This window comes from Corythoichthys intestinalis, chromosome 13, assembly GCF_030265065.1.
Source record: "Corythoichthys intestinalis isolate RoL2023-P3 chromosome 13, ASM3026506v1, whole genome shotgun sequence".
NCBI classification, from domain to species: Eukaryota; Metazoa; Chordata; class Actinopteri; order Syngnathiformes; family Syngnathidae; genus Corythoichthys; species Corythoichthys intestinalis.
Window position 1 is genome coordinate 11,333,281 of NC_080407.1, and position 18,317 is coordinate 11,351,597.

Here is an 18,317-nt window from a genome sequence, read left to right on the forward strand (position 1 = left end):
AACATCATGCTTTGGGGCTGTTTTTCTGTAAAGGGACCAGGACGACTGATCTGTGTAAAGGAAAGAATGAATGGGGCCATGTATCGAGAGATTTTGAGTGAAAATCTCCTTCCATCAGCAAAGTCATTGAAGATAAGACGTGGCTGGGTCTTTCAGCATGACAATGATCCCAAACACACAGCCAGGACAACAAAGGCATAGCTTCGTAAGAAGCATTTCAAGGTCCTGAAGTGGCCGAGCCAGTCTCTAGATCTCAACCCCATAGAAAATCTGTGGAGGGAGTTGAAAGTCCGTGTTGCCCAACGACAGCCCCAAAACATCACTGCTCTAGAGAAGATCTGCATGGAGGAATGGGCCAAAATACCAGCAACAGTGTGTGAAAAGCTTGTGAAGAGTTACAGAAAACAATTGGCCTCCGTTATTGCCAACAAAGGGTACATAACAAAGTATTGAGATGAACTTTTGGTATTGACCAAATACTTATTTTCCACCATGATTTGCAAATAAATTCTTTAAAAATCAAACAATGTGATTTTCTGTTTTTTTTTTTTTTTTTTCACATTCTGTCTCTCATGGTTGAGGTTTACCAATGTTGACAATTACAGGCCTCTCCAAGTGGGAGAACTTGCACAATTAGTGGTTCACTAAATACTTATTTTCCCCACTGTATTTTAAATCTGCCGATCAATGTGGGGTACAGTTACACAGCGTCACACCAGTTGCCCTGTGAGGGAATCCCTGTTCGGAGGGTAAGGGTTTTACCCTGACACAGGAAAATCCCAACTCTATACTTATGTGGCCGCCATGTGCTCCATTGAAGCCTATTGGTATTCAATTGCTGTGAAGTAAAGGAGAAAGTCTGTGGGTGTATAATGCACGAGCTCGGCTGTGTGCTCGTTGCGCCGGTGGGAATAGTGCACTGCGCTACAGGCGCTCTGACCTTTTCTGCCTACCGTGCTTTCTCTCCCTCTCCTTTCCTTCTCCCGCTTTCACACGCTTATCCGCTATCTCACGCACACGCACACACCTAGCAGCGCTGTCACAGCTAGCTTTAGCAGCCATCAATTACCCACGAAGCTTACCCGTTTAATGGACACGGGCTTGTACAAATCATTGGCGGAATAGGGGTGATGGGAGAGTAGGGTGAATTTGTTTTAGGCTCCACTGGCACAAGCGGCGGAAGGTAAAGCATTTCCCGTCTTCCGACTATTGCCTTGCTGAGAATGACCTTTTATGGGATGCAAGATTTTGCTTCCGTCGGGGTTAAAGCTCTACACGGTTAGGAGGCTCTAACAATACGCAGATGAGTGATGACAGAAACATCCAATGCCAAAAGGCAGAGCTGCAGATACTGACTGGAATCAGAGAAAATGTGTCTTCAGTGGACCTGAACTGAAACAAAAAGGCCTTTTCTAATTGGCAAATGTTTATGGTCTTCATTATGAGGTATGGGAAATACAAAATAAAAAAAAAAAAGATCACAAATAGAATCTGACATCTACATGACCAACTCAAAGGAGAATGTCTGTGCTGCACCCTGGGACAGTTTTTTGGGGGGTTGCATAAGCGCTCCATTCATTTCCCTCCAAATTTCTATTCATAAAAATACGCGAGGTGTGTGAGAGCAGCCTTGACTAGTGTTGTTGGTAGATTACCTTCCTTTATTATCATTATTTGTTTCTTTTAAACACCTGAAGCCAAAAGACAAAGGCGCATATAAAATAAAGAACAGCAAGACACGGAGCAAACTGGTTTTTCAAGAGGTGCATCTCTAAAAAAGGTCTGAGTGCTTTGAGCTCACCCAACTACCTCAGGACACTGCAGAGCAAGCAGAGAGGGAGCCAGAGAGAGAGAGAGAGAGAGAGAGAGAGAGAGAGAGAGAGAGAGAGAGAGAGAGAGAGAGAGAGAGAGAGAGAGAGCGAGAGAGCGTGAGAGAGAAGGAGAAAGATCCAAGCTTGCTCACTCTCTCTTTAGCTGCTACAGCGGATCCTTTCCACATCGACGCTACTGTTAACGTCACGCCTGTAAGCCCTGCTCGCACCCTGCGCTCGCCTCGCCTGCCTTGCTGCTCTCTTGGTCGGACGTTGCGTTGGAGATGAGGCGCTGATCGGCGCGACAAGAGGAGGAGGGTTGAGAAGAACAAGAAAAAAGGACTGGAAAGCAAGAGGATAAAAGAACGGAGAGAAAGAAGAAACTGCACCACCCCCCCTCCTTCCAAACTCACCCACTACCCCTCGATAAACACCACCACTCCTCCTCTGGGTGCCCCCTCCACTCCTACTTCCACTCCTCCATCCCGCTCCCCCCGCTCCGAAGAAATTGACGGATTATTGGGAAGTGCGCGGGAGGCAGGCTGCAGCTGCTGCTGTGTGCGCTTGGCAGGGATGGTGCGCGTGCGTCCACAATTTGCCGCACGGCCGCAGTGTGCGGCAACTTGACGAGACAGAACAAGGAGCTAGGGACGGCGGGAAAAAGTCGGGAGCCACGCCGAGCCATCACAACCCCTGCTGAGCGCTCAGTAAAGGAGAGACGAAAAAAAACAAGTGGACACGACGACACATTGAGGGGTGAACGAGAAAAGAGCTGTCAGACTGACCAAACGACCAAATGATTGACCACTGAAAAGTGGGCACAGGAATACAAAGAGGAGGAGAAAGGTGGGGGCTCTTTTTTATTTTTTAAATTTTTTTTTAAACTACCCCCCGGATTGTCAATCTCTTCTCTGGAACGCTGCAAACAACAAGCAAAGCAAGCTGGAAAAAAGGACTGTGGAATTCTCTTTCAACCTTTTTATTTCATCCCGTTTGACTCTTTTGGACAATTGTGTCACAAGACCACTGCTATGGAAACCTGGATAAGGTGTCTATCGAGAGGATCAACTGTCGGATTCCAAGGACAAGCGAGGCAAGCGGAGCATACTGCCAGAAACCAGCAGTGGAACACTGCTTCTTTGGGAGCCTGAGTGGATTCCTACGTACGATCTTTTTGTTGTTGTTGTCGCTCAAGAGACAAACACACATTCTAAACGGCCTTCAAATCTCTCAGATTGGATGTATGGATTTACAAAAGGGCTCATCCTATTTAACAGGGCAGTTGTTGAAAGGCTTTCGTTGCTGCTCGGGGATATACGTGCATCTCAAGTGAGTGCCACAGCTCGTTGTGAGAGAGGCTATATATCTCAGTACAAGAACCTGTAATGTTAACTTGAGGTAGGTGTCGAGTGTTTCAATCCCTCTCTGAATCAGTTTGCAACCCCCTACCTTCTTGACTTGTGTCTTTGTAATATGGCTTTTGGTTGCTCAATTTACCATCGCGTCCTTTTCATCCATGTTGCAGAACAGCCAGCTCCCCGTACTCACTCCACTCACTCTTGAACGCAGATCATGGAAATACGTTGTTAACTAAAGATAATCAAAAGTCTGCTGCCAATCTCAATATGTCTGCTTTTCATCTTCACTTTTCTTATTCCTTTTGACTCTGGTCCTCACAAATCCAGCCAACTGTGTCATTTAACTGTACCTAAAGCCCCCCACGCACATACACCACCACCACCAGCCCCCCAGATGATGCTGAATTATGAATGTGCCACATCATGAGTCTCCTGGGGAGGGTAGCTGCGCATCGTGCCAGGAAAGCCGCCCTACTCTGTGTAGTGTTCCTGATGGCACGAGCATGGAGCAGCGCCTCCCTGGCCTTAGGGGCGGCGGCGTCTCAAGGATCCCAGGGCTGTCCCCCACAGTGCTCTTGCAGTAATCAGCAGGGGAAGGTGGTGTGCACCCGACGGGGCCTCACTCGCGTTCCCCCGGGCATACCGGCCAACACGCGACACCTCAATCTGATGGAAAACGCCATTGAGGCGGTGCAGGCTGACTCATTTCGCCACCTGCACCACCTTGAGGTTCTCCAGCTTGGGCGAAATGCTATTAGGCAGATTGAGGTGGGCGCGTTTAATGGACTTACCAGCCTCAACACTCTAGAGCTGTTTGACAACCGGTTGACGGTGGTACCCAGTGGGGCCTTTGAGTACTTGTCCAAACTAAGAGAACTGTGGCTGAGGAACAACCCCATTGAAAGCATTCCTTCCTATGCCTTTAACCGGGTGCCCTCCCTAATGCGACTGGACCTTGGAGAGTTACGAAAACTGGAGTACATCTCAGAAGGAGCTTTCGAGGGCCTACAAAATCTCAAGTACCTCAACTTGGGCATGTGCAACATCAGGGGAGATATGCCAAACATGAGTCCCCTCAAGGGCTTGGAAGAGCTGGAGATCTCTGAAAATTACTTCCCCGTGATAAAGCCGAGCTCTTTTATAGGCCTGAGATCGCTGAAAAAGCTATGGGTGATGAACTCTCAGATAACGGTGATAGAACGCAATGCCTTTGATGATTTGCCGTCACTAGTGGAGCTTAATCTCGCCCATAATAATCTGAGCTCTGTGCCCCATGATTTGTTCTCCCCGCTCAGGTACTTAGTGGAGCTTCATCTCCATCACAATCCTTGGAACTGTGGCTGTGATGCCGTATGGTTAGCACGCTGGCTAAGGGAATATATCCCCACAAACTCAACTTGCTGCGGGCGCTGCAACTCACCTGCCACCATGAGAGGTCGACAGCTTGTAGAAGTGGACCAAGGTGAGGGGGCGGCTACCCAGTGTTCTGCTCCGTTCATCGCAGATGCTCCCAGAGATTTGAACATCTCAGCTGGGAGAGTCGCCGAGCTTCGGTGTCGCACAGCCCAGATGTCGTCAGTACGCTGGCTCTTACCCAATGGGACTATCCTGACACATGCCTCCAGTCATCTGAGGATGTCGGTACTTAACGATGGAACCTTAAATTTCTCAAACGTCCTTACTTTGGACACTGGCACGTACACCTGCATGGTATCCAATGCAGCCGGGAAGTCCAATGCTTCGGCCTACCTAAACGTGAGTGCGGCTGAGCTGAACACGTCCAATTTGAGCTACTTCACAACAGTGACAGTGGAAGTCTTGGGCCCGACCACAGAGATGCCCAAACCCAAGAAGACTACTACTACGACATCTGCTGTTACTGCGGTGGCCGGCGTTGCGGGAGGAGGACTTGGCCTTGGAACAACCACCACAACTGCCTCACCCTCCATCTTTCAGCCAGTGTTCATTTCCACACCGACTGTGTTGCTACAAAGCACCGACAGCCCGCCCGGTGCTGCCAAGCCATCTGTTGTGCCCGGACTCAAAGGGGCCACAGGCAAACCTGGAAAATCAGGCCCGAGTCTTGACGAAGTCATGAAAACAACCAAGATCATAATCGGCTGCTTTGTGGCAGTGACGCTGATGGCTGCCGTGATGCTCATCGTCTTCTACAAACTGAGAAAGCGCCACCAACAAAGGAGCACCGTGGCGGCTGCTCGCACCGTGGAGATCATCCAGGTTGACGAGGAAGACCTTCCACCACCAGCTTCTGCAGCTCAAGAGACGGCTCTGACGCTACCCGAAATAAGGGACCACAACAGCATACACAAACTGGACTATCTCAGTCACAAAACAGACTACAGCTATCATAAGCCCAAGGCTGAATACAAACCACAGCCCGATTTCACCCTTCACAAGCCTAAAGCAGAGTATACAACATACAAGCCCAATATGGACTTCCACGGCCACAGATCCACACCAGATTTTAGCCTCCATAGACCAAAGCTTGACTACAGCCCTTTTAGACAGGAATACAACACTCACAAACCCAAAGCCGAAAACAGCCCGTTCAAAGGAGACTTTGGGACTCACCCGAAAACAAGGACAGACTACAGCCCTTTCAAATCAGACTACAGCACTCATCCGAGGCAAAAGACAGACTTTAGCCCATTTAAAAGAGATTACAGTACCCAACCGAAATCCAAACACGACTACAGCCCGTTAAGATCGGACTACAATACTCAGCATAAACACAAGGTTGAATACAGCCCGTTCAAGCACGACTTCGGAACTCATCCGAGGTCCAAACCGGATTACAGTCCATTCAAGCCTGGCTACAGCACTCAGCCCAAACCCAAAACGGACTACAGTATCCAGAAATGTAAAACTGATAGCAACTACAACTCCAAGGACCCTTATAACACTTTCAAGACAGACTTCAGCCCACGCAAGGCGGACTTCAGCGCCTTCAAATCAGAATTCAGTCCTCACGTGCAGAGACCCAAAATGGATTATAGTCCGCATAAAGTGGACTACAGCCCCCATAAAATGGACTTCAGCACTATGAAGCCAAAATACAACACGTACAAACCGAGTGGCCACGGTGCAAAATGGACCGAAAACAACGTGGGGAATTCTTTGCCTCGAACCTTGCCCAGCACCATCACAGCACTGGCTGAGCCCTTTGTCATTAAAACTCACACCAAGGAGAAAGTACAGGAGACTCAGATTTAAAAAGGCCCACCCTTAGGCCCCGGTTATTGCCCCCGAGCCACCCCCCCCCCCTTAAATCATGCAATAGAATGCACAATGAAAACATGGACAAAAACAACTATTTTGTACAGAGCAGACGCAAAGACTGTCAGGTTCTTGTTGTACATGCTTATAAATAAATATATATATGGACACATTGAAACTACCATGGGCTGGTGACAGAGAAACATATATTAAAAAGAAAATGAAACTATTTTCTAACTTGTAACTTCTATTTAAAATACTACATTGTTTAAGAAACTGTCTTGACTTTGACAAATGAGGGTAGTCTTTGAAAAAAAAAAAAACAGCAGGGGAGGGGGTTGGCATTCTGTGTGATTTTTACACCATGCTACAGAGAATGCAGTGATAAGAGGAAATATTTATACAGAAAGAACTTTCTTTAACAAAAAAAAGACAAAAAAATAAGGTCACTGTTGATCTTTACAGGTTTATCTTGTAAAAGCACCAAGAATTTGTACCGTGCCAAATGTTATAAATGCAATAAAAAGATTTTTGTAAGAAACACACAAAGGTAATATGCTGTAGTTTCCTGTTCTCCTGGTGTGTTACTGTAAAGATCAGCCAATTGGTGTAGATACTGCAGCAAGATGCAGCGGCGCTACAGCTTTTAACCCCATGGCTGCTGAATGACTCAGACGTTGTGAATCACAGTGCAGAGGTCCCACGCTGCTTTCTCCTCCCCAATTACTACACTCTTGACATTACAGCATGAAGCCATCATGCTATATCAGTCCGGTCAACAGATTAACAGGATCCTACATTGATATCATTATAGGTGAATGAATGGCAATTATAGCGACGATAACTGAATTGTTCACGTGCCACTGATGAAGCAAATCTCTTCCGGGGTGAAAGATTTACGAGGTGATGTAATCGCGAGTCAAAGAGAAAAAGGTGATAAATTCGCGTGAAGTAGTGACTGAAATGTGGAACTCATATTGCCTGGAAAATATAGATCCTCATTTCACTTTTCATTGCGCTGCCAGCTGTTGTGCTTTCATCAATCAGCACGTTGAGGGGGCTTTTTAGGGTGACAAATGCGTTCGGGTAGCACCGCTAACTGGGCATTCTTCATTTCTGACACAATCGCCCCTCTTGATCATAATGTGGCGACACAGATTAGTGACTGACAAAGAGCAATAACGTGCGACATAGATAGACGTCCAATCCTGCATCTCTTTTCATCCTCCTGTGAATTCAAAGGACTTTGTCAAAAGAGTGTTTAATGAACAAAAAGGTAAAAAGGCACTCTAGTTTCTTTTGATTTTTTTGGGGGTGAAATTTTCAACAGTTCTGCTCAAAAGACATCAGGAAGATGAAAAGAACGCAACAGAACACATCACAGGGCTTAATTGTCACAATAAATGTTGACTATTAAAGTGAGAAAAGAAGCATCAAACTGGCCGTGAATCAACACAACTCCAGGTTTGTGCGTCAGACTGGTTGTAGTAGTATTAGTAGTGTATGTAGATGACAAATTCACATAACCGGACTGACAAGGAATGGAGTGTTTGGAGTAGGGGTGGTGGTGCACCTGCAGTCTCTCGCCTGTCGCATTATAATGTGAAAAAGCAAGGGCGTAGGTTTGCATAGGGACGGTAGGGACATAACACTACCAATTTTTCAGGATGCTCAAATTGTCCCCACCAACGTTTAGGCAACCTTAGTTGCATTTTATAATGAGTTATAATGAGTACAATTAACCCTACCATTATTAAGTGAATTATTTTCATTATATTCAGACTTATATTTACCCTTTTCACTTGCTGAATGTCCATTTTTTTCCCTCAAACTCACGTTTGATTGGCTGATGACCCCCCCACGCACACACACACTGACCCGACAAAAACATGTCGCCAACATGCCGCCTCATCCGCCCCCTTCAAGCAGGAGGGATATTAGAATGTTTTTTTTCAGCCAGCAGCAGCCACTATATGTAAAAAGTAGGGCTGTCACACGATTAAAATTTTTAATCGCGTTCATTACAGCTTAAAAATTAATTAATCGTAATTAATCACAATTCAAACATCTATAAAATATGCCATATTTTTCTGTAAATTATTGTTGGAATGGAAAGACAAGACAAGATGGATATGTACATTCAACATACGGTACATAAGTAATGCATTTGTTTATTATAACAATAAATCAACAAGATGGCATTAACATTATTAATATTCTGTTAAAGCAATCCATGGATAGAAAGACTTGTAGTTCTTAAAAGATAAATGTTAGTAAAAGTTATAGAAATTTTATATGAAAACCACTCTTAATGTTTTCGTTTTAATAAAATGTATCAAAAAATAAACTCGGAACCCGCCATTGTTGATGTCAATAATTACACAATGCTCATGGGTGCTTAAGCCCATAAAATCAGTCGCACCCAAGCGCCAGCAGAGGGTGACAAAACTCCAAAAAACACAAGCAACAAGTTGGCATTGCACTGTGCTGTCATTTTAATCTGTTTGAGCGGGGCATGTGCGTTAATTGCGTCAAATATTTTAACGTGATTATTTTAAAAAATTAATTACCGCCCGTTAACGCGGTAATTTTGACAGCCCTAGTAAATAGACGTCAATGTTATGGAGGTGGGGAACACACCACTAATTTTACGACTGAAATTTTGCTACAACCAAAGTTTATAATACAAAGTTTGCATAACATTAAACTGTGTGAATTTGCTAACCTGCAAAACCCGAGTAGGAAGCTGCTTGGAGGGAAGTGCCCGCCACTTTTTTATGAATTTTCTGTTGTTAACGTTAACTAAACTGAGAAATGTAGTGAACCGAGGTTTACCCCCTTTGAAACGATTTTGATTTTTGTTTATGTGGTCTTAAAGCAACACTTGGTCACTTTTCAGTTTTGGTCGATTCTAGCCATGCTGATGGACAAGAGCGGTAGTTTTTTTGAAGACCGCGTTTCCCATGAGGACCAGCGTATGAGCACATAGTGTTTTCCTATGAGGGGCGGTACAGAAAATTGAGAAGCACTGTTATAACAATACAGATTTATTTTGCTTTTATTTTATTTTGATCAGTTAGCCTATCAATTAACTCATTCACTCCCAGCCATTTTCACCGGAGCAAGGCCCTTCGCTCCCGGCCGTTTTACCAGATTTTGACTGATTTTGCAAGGCCCACAGCAAAATTCCGTTCTTCTGCTATATAAACATGGAACCCACCAAAAGATTAGACTCTGTTCTTTCAGCAGGAAAAAGTTTTACTTCTTTTTCTATTCTTTCGAAATCAGCATTAGAAAATGGCTTAGTTTGAGCAATTTTCCAATTTCTGATGAAAAAAACAGAGCTTTTTGTGAATGCATACATTTGAAACATAACTTTGACTTTAACACAGCTATTTTTCGCTTACGTGACTTCCCAAAAATCTGAATAATGTTTTCGTTCTAAAAAATAAACAACAAGACAAATAGCGCTTTTGATCGCAAAGTAATTTATTTATACATAACTAAACTATTTAACTATTTGCGCACATAACAACGGGGAAGGCTCTCGGCTGCTCCTGGTTGAATGAAGTGGCTCCCAGCAATCTGATGAGTCCGGATCAAGATCTGTCTCACTTTTTTCATTATCTTCATCGTTGATTTCAACCTCGGGCTAAGGAGTAACGCAACGTGAGCTATGCAGAACGAGTGTGGAATCTGACGCTGTTGTGGACATCATCGTCTGTCTCATCAAGATAGATTTTTTTGAATCCTTCTTTGACGATTGTTTCGTTTTCTTTTCAAAACACTCCTCCAGTGTTGTTTGCCTTTTTTTCCCCCATCGTTCTCCACTTTTTTCTCAAATACTCACACGTCTTCACAACATCCCTCCAACTTCCGTTTCCTTACTATTTTTCTTCACTTCCTTTCTTGGCCCGAGATGAGTTCTTACTAAATGCGCTACCTACCTCCAGTGGCCAGTTTTATAGCTTTAAAATGGGTTTTGAGCTTTGTGCATTTTATCTTAGATACATCAGAACCTATAGATGCGTCTTGTCAAAAAAAAAAAAAAAAAAAAAAAAAAAAAAAAAAAAAAATACGCAAAAGTTTTTGGGACACTGAAGCAATTAAAAATAGAACATATTTATACGTTTTTGGGAGCAAATGAGTTAATTAGGTTTATATTATATATATATATATGTTTACCCAATCTGTTTGGTTGTCCCGTCCCCAGCAAAAAGTGTACATGCATGTTATACTGTTATATCGTCCTTACCAATGTTGAGCCCAAACCTACACCCTTGTGAAAAAGTCAGTGGATTGGTTATCTTAGGGCGTTTAATAATATCCCCAGATGTGTTTGTATGGTATGGCACTTGAACTCAGGAGTTTTTGTTCTCATCTTGTGTCAGAACTGGGAAAATAGGAAGGAACTGGATGTTCCAACACAGGAAGGCTTGCGGCGTCAGTGGAGGACTGCGCGATAATAACACTGAGGGGGGTCTGCTTTAATACCAAAGGGCTGCGGCTTAATTAGTACCTTGTCAGATGTGAGCTCCACTTCCCACTAATAATTGTCATTGGGCTGTGGGGATAGAGGGGTGGGAGGGTGGCGAGTCCGAGCCCACCGCAGTGCAGCATCCGCTCGCTCCCTCGCTCGGCCTGACAAAAATCACTTACGGTGACATTGACGAAGGCTTTGCTCGCCGGTTCTGGCTTTGTGTTGATGAGTCAGCCTGCGTTTTAAATATTTGAGCGCATTCTGCAAACGCCATGGGATAAAGCCTGTCAGCATTTCGCTAGAGCCAGATTTGGAAAAAAACATATCTGTCACAACGCTGACACACGCCTAAGAAAATCACTTGTTTGGTTTATCTACATACTTTGCTGTAAAACTGGTAATGTTAACATAAATGACAATCCGTGTGCACAATTTGCAGCAGCGCATTCCGGCTCATGATAGCGTGACGTTCTTTCATGTGTGTGCTATAAAAGGCCTCTTGTCATACTCATCAGTCAGCGCGGCTGCGGGGTCATCCGTCAGCCAATAGGCTCACCCGTTACTTAAGGGCACGTCTCCTTGGGAAACGCTCCGCTCCATCTCTTCCTTCTCTGTTTTTTTTCCCCTCTACCCCACCTCCCATCCTCTACTCCTATGCTCCGTTTATTACAATCATCAAAGAGGAAGTAAACCAAGTGTAAAAAAGTTACATAAATGGAATTTTTCCGATAAAATATCAAAGAAAAAAAATGATTTATTCCCCCCAAAAAAACAGCAGGTGCAAAAAAAAAGCTAGAGCGGGGACGCAGGGAAAAGGAAGTGAGCGGTGCAAATGTGATGCAAGAGTGCCAGCTACAGATGGAACGGGGGATATGAACGCCAGGGCCATGTGGCCACCATGGGAGGAGGAGGAGAAGGAGAAGGGAGGGCGAGCGGTGGATGTGAACTGCTGATACAAGTAATGGACAGGACCACTGGGAGTAGTTAAGGAGTTGGAGGGGGGGTGCTCAGAGAGAATATGAGTGTTTGAGGTTCATGAGGTCAGCGCAAATGCGACTGGGGGGGACAATTACTGGCAAAATACATGCGAGCGCACGTGTCTGCTTTCTTTCGGTGGATGACTCTTCGTTTAACAGGTTAAAGCACTCACACACATAACTGCGGCGAATAAATATCAGAAATAATGACCTGAGTCGGATGGAAGCGGTGCGCCAGATGAAAAGTGTAATGATGCCCTAATGTTTTTTTTTTTTTTTTTTTTACTCAATATGATTCTTTCGACAAGAAACTTTACGTGCCAATGACGATGATAGACATTAGATCCAGTGGATTTAACGGTTTGTCACTAGTAGTAGACATCCAGTCTATTTGAACTACATGATTGCCCAAACTAGCATGCAAAAGACTTGAGTACCTAAGCACCTACCTTGAGGTGCGCCTAAGTGGAACGGTACTAATATATTCGTTCAAATTATTTTAGCAAAAAAAGACGAGCTACTACAAGCTTTAAATATTTTTGAATGTTATAGCATTGGAGTTGATAACGTTTGGGGCTAGCACAAAAACTCTTCAAATATTGGAATACTCAGCATTTTAACTGCCTGCTTCAATGTAGCCATGCATATTTAAAGAGCAGATAAGTAACCGAGCCAACGAGGACCCAAAACAAACATCTTGACAATCAGCCGACACTCAGCACGAGGCTCCCAACTATGCTAAATGGCGAGTGCACGTACACTGTGACTGGCCGGTCTGCTAGTGCAGCAGGCTATTCTGAGCAGGCCTGCGAGCGTGTTGCCTAGTGAGTCAACATGAGTCAGGGCCAGCAAGCGAGTGCGCTTTGGTCCTCGTGTCAAACCGAGGCTTTCACAGTGATTCACGTGTCGGGATATTGTTACATGCAATCGCGTCATTGTGCTGAGTGTACTATGGTTTCAACATACATTTCAAGGTCACAATTTTGCTGCATTTCGCAAGAAATACTTGTTATTCAGTACAAGAAGACACCTTCAGTTGATGCAGTCATTAGCCATAGACTTTATAACCTATTGACAACGGAAGCGGGGCCTATCTGTAGGGGGCCTATTTTAAAAAACTTCAAATTCAAATATTTCCAAAACCAAAGCTGTTACCAACCTAAAACCAAAACAGGCACCTACCTTAGCCATATATGAGTCTCCATCAAAAAAATTCAAGGTCGTTCCCTCATATGCCTTGGATATGCCTCATATCCCTTTACAGTGCATGATAAGTTAAAAAAGTGACTCGCAAGTATAAAATCTAAATAAACAAACATAAAATGCGTATGAGATAGCCCTATGTTCGGGCAGTGCAAATAATCAAAGTGAAGTAGCAGCAGTTTGACAGTTAAGGCTTTGAATATTGCAGGTGATTAAGTATTGCCCATAGAATATTGCATATAAAGGAATATTGGGCTATGCCTTGGAGGATTTCCCTTTGCAGTGCATGATAAGTTAAAATCTCAAAAGTGACTTGCAAGTATAAAATCTAAATAAATATAAAATGCGTATGAGATAGCCCTATGTTCAGGCAGTGCAAACAATCGGAAGTAGCAGCAGTTTGACAGTTAAGGCTTTGAATATTGCAGCTGATTAAGTATTGCCCTTAGAATATTCCATATAAAGGAATATTGGACTATGCCTTGGAGCATTTCCTTTTGCAGTGCATGTTTACGTTAAAATTTAAAAAGTGACTTGTACGTATAAAATCTAAATAAACAAATATAAAATGTGTATGAGATAGCCCTATGTTCAGGCAGTGCAAATAATCGAAGTGAAGTAGCAGCAGTTTGACAGTTAAGGCTTTGAATATTGCTGGTGAGTAAGTATTGCACATAGATTATTGCATATAAAGGAATATTGGACTATGCCTTGGAGCATTTCCCTTTGCAGTGCATAAGTTAAAATCTCAAAAGTGACTTGTAAGTATAAAATCTAAATAAACAAATATAAAATGTGTATGAGATAGCCCTATGTTCAGGCAGTGCAAATAATCGATGTGAAGTAGCAGCAGTTTGACAGTTAAGGCTTTGAATATTGCAGGTGAGTAAGTATTGCACATAGATTATTGCATATAAAGGAATACTGGACTATGCCTTGGAGCATTTCCCTTTGCAGTGCATAAGCTAAAATCTCAAAAGTGACTTGTAAGTATAAAATCTAAATAAACAAATATAAAATGCGAATGAGATAGCCCTTCTTTATAGATACGGACGTAAAACAGTCTCTATTCTTGTTTAAAAGCAAAAGCAACCGTGCAGGAAGCATTTATTTTACGTATATATGGCGAATGCGCGGCTCGTCTTTAAGTTCTCTGTGGCGCCGCCTTACCACAAGTCCACAGCAAAAAGCTTTTTATGTTGAAATTCTTGTGAATAAATGGTTAAATCCCTGAATTTTTTACAGACAAGGACGTCAAACAGTCTTGATTCTTGGTTAAAAGCATAAAAACGCGCAAGAAGCATTTATTTTACGTAAATATGGCGAATGCGCGGCTCGTTTTTAAGTTCGCTGTGGTGCCGCCTTACCACAAGTCCACAGCAAAGAGCTTTTTATGTTGAAATTTTTGTGAATAAATGTTTAAATCCCCGAATTCTTTATAAATACGGATGTAAAACAGTCTTGATTCTAGGTTAAAAGCAAAAAAAAAAAAAAAAAGTGGGATGTTGGAATTTACTTCACTTAAATCTGTCGAAGAATGATGCTAGTCTGTTAGCTCTTTGTTATGATAAGGGGGCTGCCACAATGACTTTTTCCGTTCAAAATTCTTGTGAAAAAATGCTTGAATCACTGAATTCATTATAGATATGGACGTAAAGCTATCTCGATTCTTCGCTAAAAGAGCAAAAAAACAGACAGGTATGCGTCTATTTTACGTATATATGTCGAAGAATGAAGCCAATGCCGTTGCGGTTCCCATTTTCCCATTGATTTTTTTCAACAAATCACTCCTGAGACAATCCTTCCTGTTTGTATGGAGTACAGCTTTCGTAGTTTTTCAAAAATCCAAGCTTAAATCCGATGTGTGTGTGTGCCGTCTTCGGCTGACTATTACTAAATGAAGCACTGCCCCCTATGGTAAGGCGTGACGCAAAGAATGACGAAGTGTCAGGTCAATAGGTTATAAAGTCTATGCATTAGCATTGTTAGTTTAAAATGTGTATTTTAATCCAAATATTTACCAAAACAAAAACTTTTTATTTCGCTTATTTGAATGAACAATTGTGAATTTTTCATCATTGGTCAAACGCTCGTCCTGCATTTACGCGGAAATCTGTTGGCAGTGTGACCACTCGAGTGTGTTAACACCCCGCCAGGCAGATTTTTATTGCCCCGTTCACAGGTGAAAAACATCACCCATGTTTTCGCGGCGACCAGAGACGGTGCGTGGGTGGAGGGGGGCTCATTTTTTACGAGCCCGTCCGGCGGGGCGAGGCAGAGTTTGCATCGTAAATCACGTCCGGGGCGAGAGAGCGGCAAATGGGGCATATGTGAGGAAGGGAGGGGGGTAACACTGATTAAGACGCAAACACATAAGCAGGGCGGAGAAGAAAAAGGTTATTGCCCGTAAAGCTCTTTTTAGATTTACTACTCAATAGAAATCATAATCACAGGTCTAAAAAACTTCCTACCTCGCAGCAACACTCACCGCCAAGCCACTAGAGGAGTGTGGCGTGTGTTTGTACGTTTTTTCTGGGACTGGTAGACTTCCTCTAGTTTAATTCCGGTTACACAACAATGCCAACGGAGATGGAACGCTCAAATGTGGCTCATCAATATTGAACAAATAATGTTGATCATACAAATGTTGAGGCATAGGTGATGCAGAAGACGGTTGCGGAGGTGGTCGTTAACACAAGAATATTTGTAAATGTCGGTGATTTCGCGCTGAACCGGAAACAACAGCCTTAGCGGATCAATTACATAATTATATAAAAATTTCTTGTAAACCGTAAGAATTCAAGTATGAACATTTATAACAGCTTGACTGACTTGAACAATGTACAACATTATAAAAATCAATATGACAACTGTGCAAACATGTCATTTTAACACAAATGACTTACAGTTTGAACAAAATACTTCAAACAGAAAACTTATTGTTCATGGCTGCTGTGACGATTAACACAAGTGTTTACTTCCAGGATTCAGGTTTTTTTCCCCCCAGAGCATTTTTAATACATGCACACACACATATGCACCCCCCACACAGACACACACACACATTAAAGCTATATTGTTCTTTTGCCAATTTAGAAAAAAAATGCCGATTTTATCATGGCAGTAATAACACAGAATGAAGCAAGCACATACATAAAAATTTAAACGGTCATATTATAGGCTTCACTGTTTCATTATAATTTATGAATGCTTTACTCTCATAAAAGATATAAAAAAAAAAAAAATCACACACACACACAGATACAAAATAACGCGACATACTAATTTCTAGATGCAGTCCGTGCCCAATCCACTCATTAAGTTCAGCCGTTTTAACAAGGTTTGAGCCGCTATCCGACTCCTTCACATTCATTTTATAGCGTTAGCCGCTAGCGTTAGCCTGTTGCATGGCTACCAGTAGATGGCACCCTCACCTGAAATCGTGAGAGGAAAGCAGGCTAAAATCCCGTTTGGAGGCCGCCAAGAGTCTATTTAATGTCGGGTGAAAGTTTGGCAAAGCTCCCTCAAGCCCGACTCCATCATGTTTGCTTGTAGCGATAGCCGCTAGCATTAGCCACTAGCGTTAGCCTACCTTCACAAGTAAGCACACTGACTGCTTTCTTAAAGGGGAATGAACATAGCCAAACAACACTGAGTCAAAGGGGGATGAAAAGACTACATTTTCTTGTTTTATTAAATTACAGAATTTACCGACATGGTCAAAATTACGTCGGTCATTGTGAAGAATTTCGGTAACTGTAAATTTTCGGTATACCGCCCGGCTCTACCCTCTTGGGAGGAGAGGGAGTGTGGTGCATCACAGCACATGCACGTAATGTAGCATAGCATAGCATAGGAAGCTTAGCGGCGACAATACCGTACGAACTGGGGTACCGAATTGGCCCGAATATAAGACGGCCCGGATTATAAGACGACCCCCTCTTTTTCAAGACTCAAGTTATCTAGCTATCTAGCGTCGTGAAAGGGTATAACGTCTAGACCGCGAATATAAGACGACCCTCACTTTTTCAGTCTTATTTCAATGCAAAAAACACCGTCTTATATTCGGGCCAATACGGTATATGAAAAATGCATAGGGCAACCGCGTGGTAACACAGGCACACCATCACTCTCACTTTCGTGACTTTTTGGACTGTCAAATTGTCGATAATTCCAGGAGTCAGAGACTCAAGAAACAGCCGCTCTGAGAGGTTCTGCCTGTCTATGCCACTGTCACTCTCGCACGGTACATTCAGCAACAGCATGCAAAACACAACCACCACAGTAGAACCTGATTTTGTGTATCAAATCCAACTGCAAAGTGGGACACTGCACATAAAGTAGCAAAAGTGGACTCCACTCCGGTTGCATTTACAAAACGAAGCGGAGAATCTGAGAAAAAGAACTTTTAAAACAGAGCAAACAGTGCTAATGTGAAAGCACCCTAAAACAGGGTGTTCAACTTTGTACTTGCCTTTGGTCAGTAACAAAAAAGGAAGGTGTTTGCGAGGGAAAAGTAAGGAGATTGCTTTTCCGTGAAGTGAGCCGGGAGAGTTCTAGACGACTGCTCTTCGGGGGATTTCATCTTTTCCCAGAAAGGAATGAATGTCTCGCTGCAGACATTGGGGGGATTGAGCAGGGGTGGAATTGGGGTGATAAAATAGCTCTCTGCATTGCTGCAGACATTAAGGGAAAGGCAGCAAGGACTAAATACAGAAAAACGAGCACAGGAAAAAAATTAACGGAGCCACCACTTTCTGTGTGAGAAGGATCTAGCAACTCAAAGGGGTAAAAAAATCTGGAAGAAATCCTGACACTTCGGTGAGCTAGTCATTGTTGCGTGGCACCAGCCAGACTTAAAAAGTTGACCGTAGTGACGCTACGCTATGCTGAGCACGCTGCACGATGAAAGCAATGTCAAGATGAAAGCCACGACGGGCTGCATGGATCACTCGCAAATTTTCATGTAGGGGCAGAAAATTATTCAGGCGCTGCGGCAAATGCAGGCGTATGTAAATAAGAGCGCATCAAGGCCGACTGAGTTGTCAAATCAATGATATTTATTATTAAAAAAGCATTTGAACTGCTGCTAGGACAAAGTATTGATACATCGTTGTACAGGTCATTCCAAAAAAAAAAAAATTGCCTATTGTGATAAAGTTAATTATTTTCCGTAATGTACTGATAAACAATAGACTTTCATATATTTTAGATTGATCACACACAACTGAAGTAGTTCAAGCCTTTTATT

At 43.2% G+C, this 18,317-nt stretch overlaps 2 protein-coding genes across 2 annotated transcripts in view; one reads left to right on the forward strand and one right to left on the reverse strand.

Moving 5' to 3' along the window:
* snd1 (staphylococcal nuclease and tudor domain containing 1) overlaps positions 1-18,317 on the reverse strand; it is a 317,379-nt gene that overhangs the window by 149,916 nt on the left and 149,146 nt on the right. The window lies entirely within an intron of this gene.
* Positions 1,965-10,438, forward strand: lrrc4.1 (leucine rich repeat containing 4.1). The gene has a single exon (XM_057854782.1). It carries the CDS (start codon positions 3,581-3,583, stop codon positions 6,401-6,403), a length of 2,823 nt encoding a protein of 940 aa, XP_057710765.1. The 5' UTR covers positions 1,965-3,580; the 3' UTR covers positions 6,404-10,438.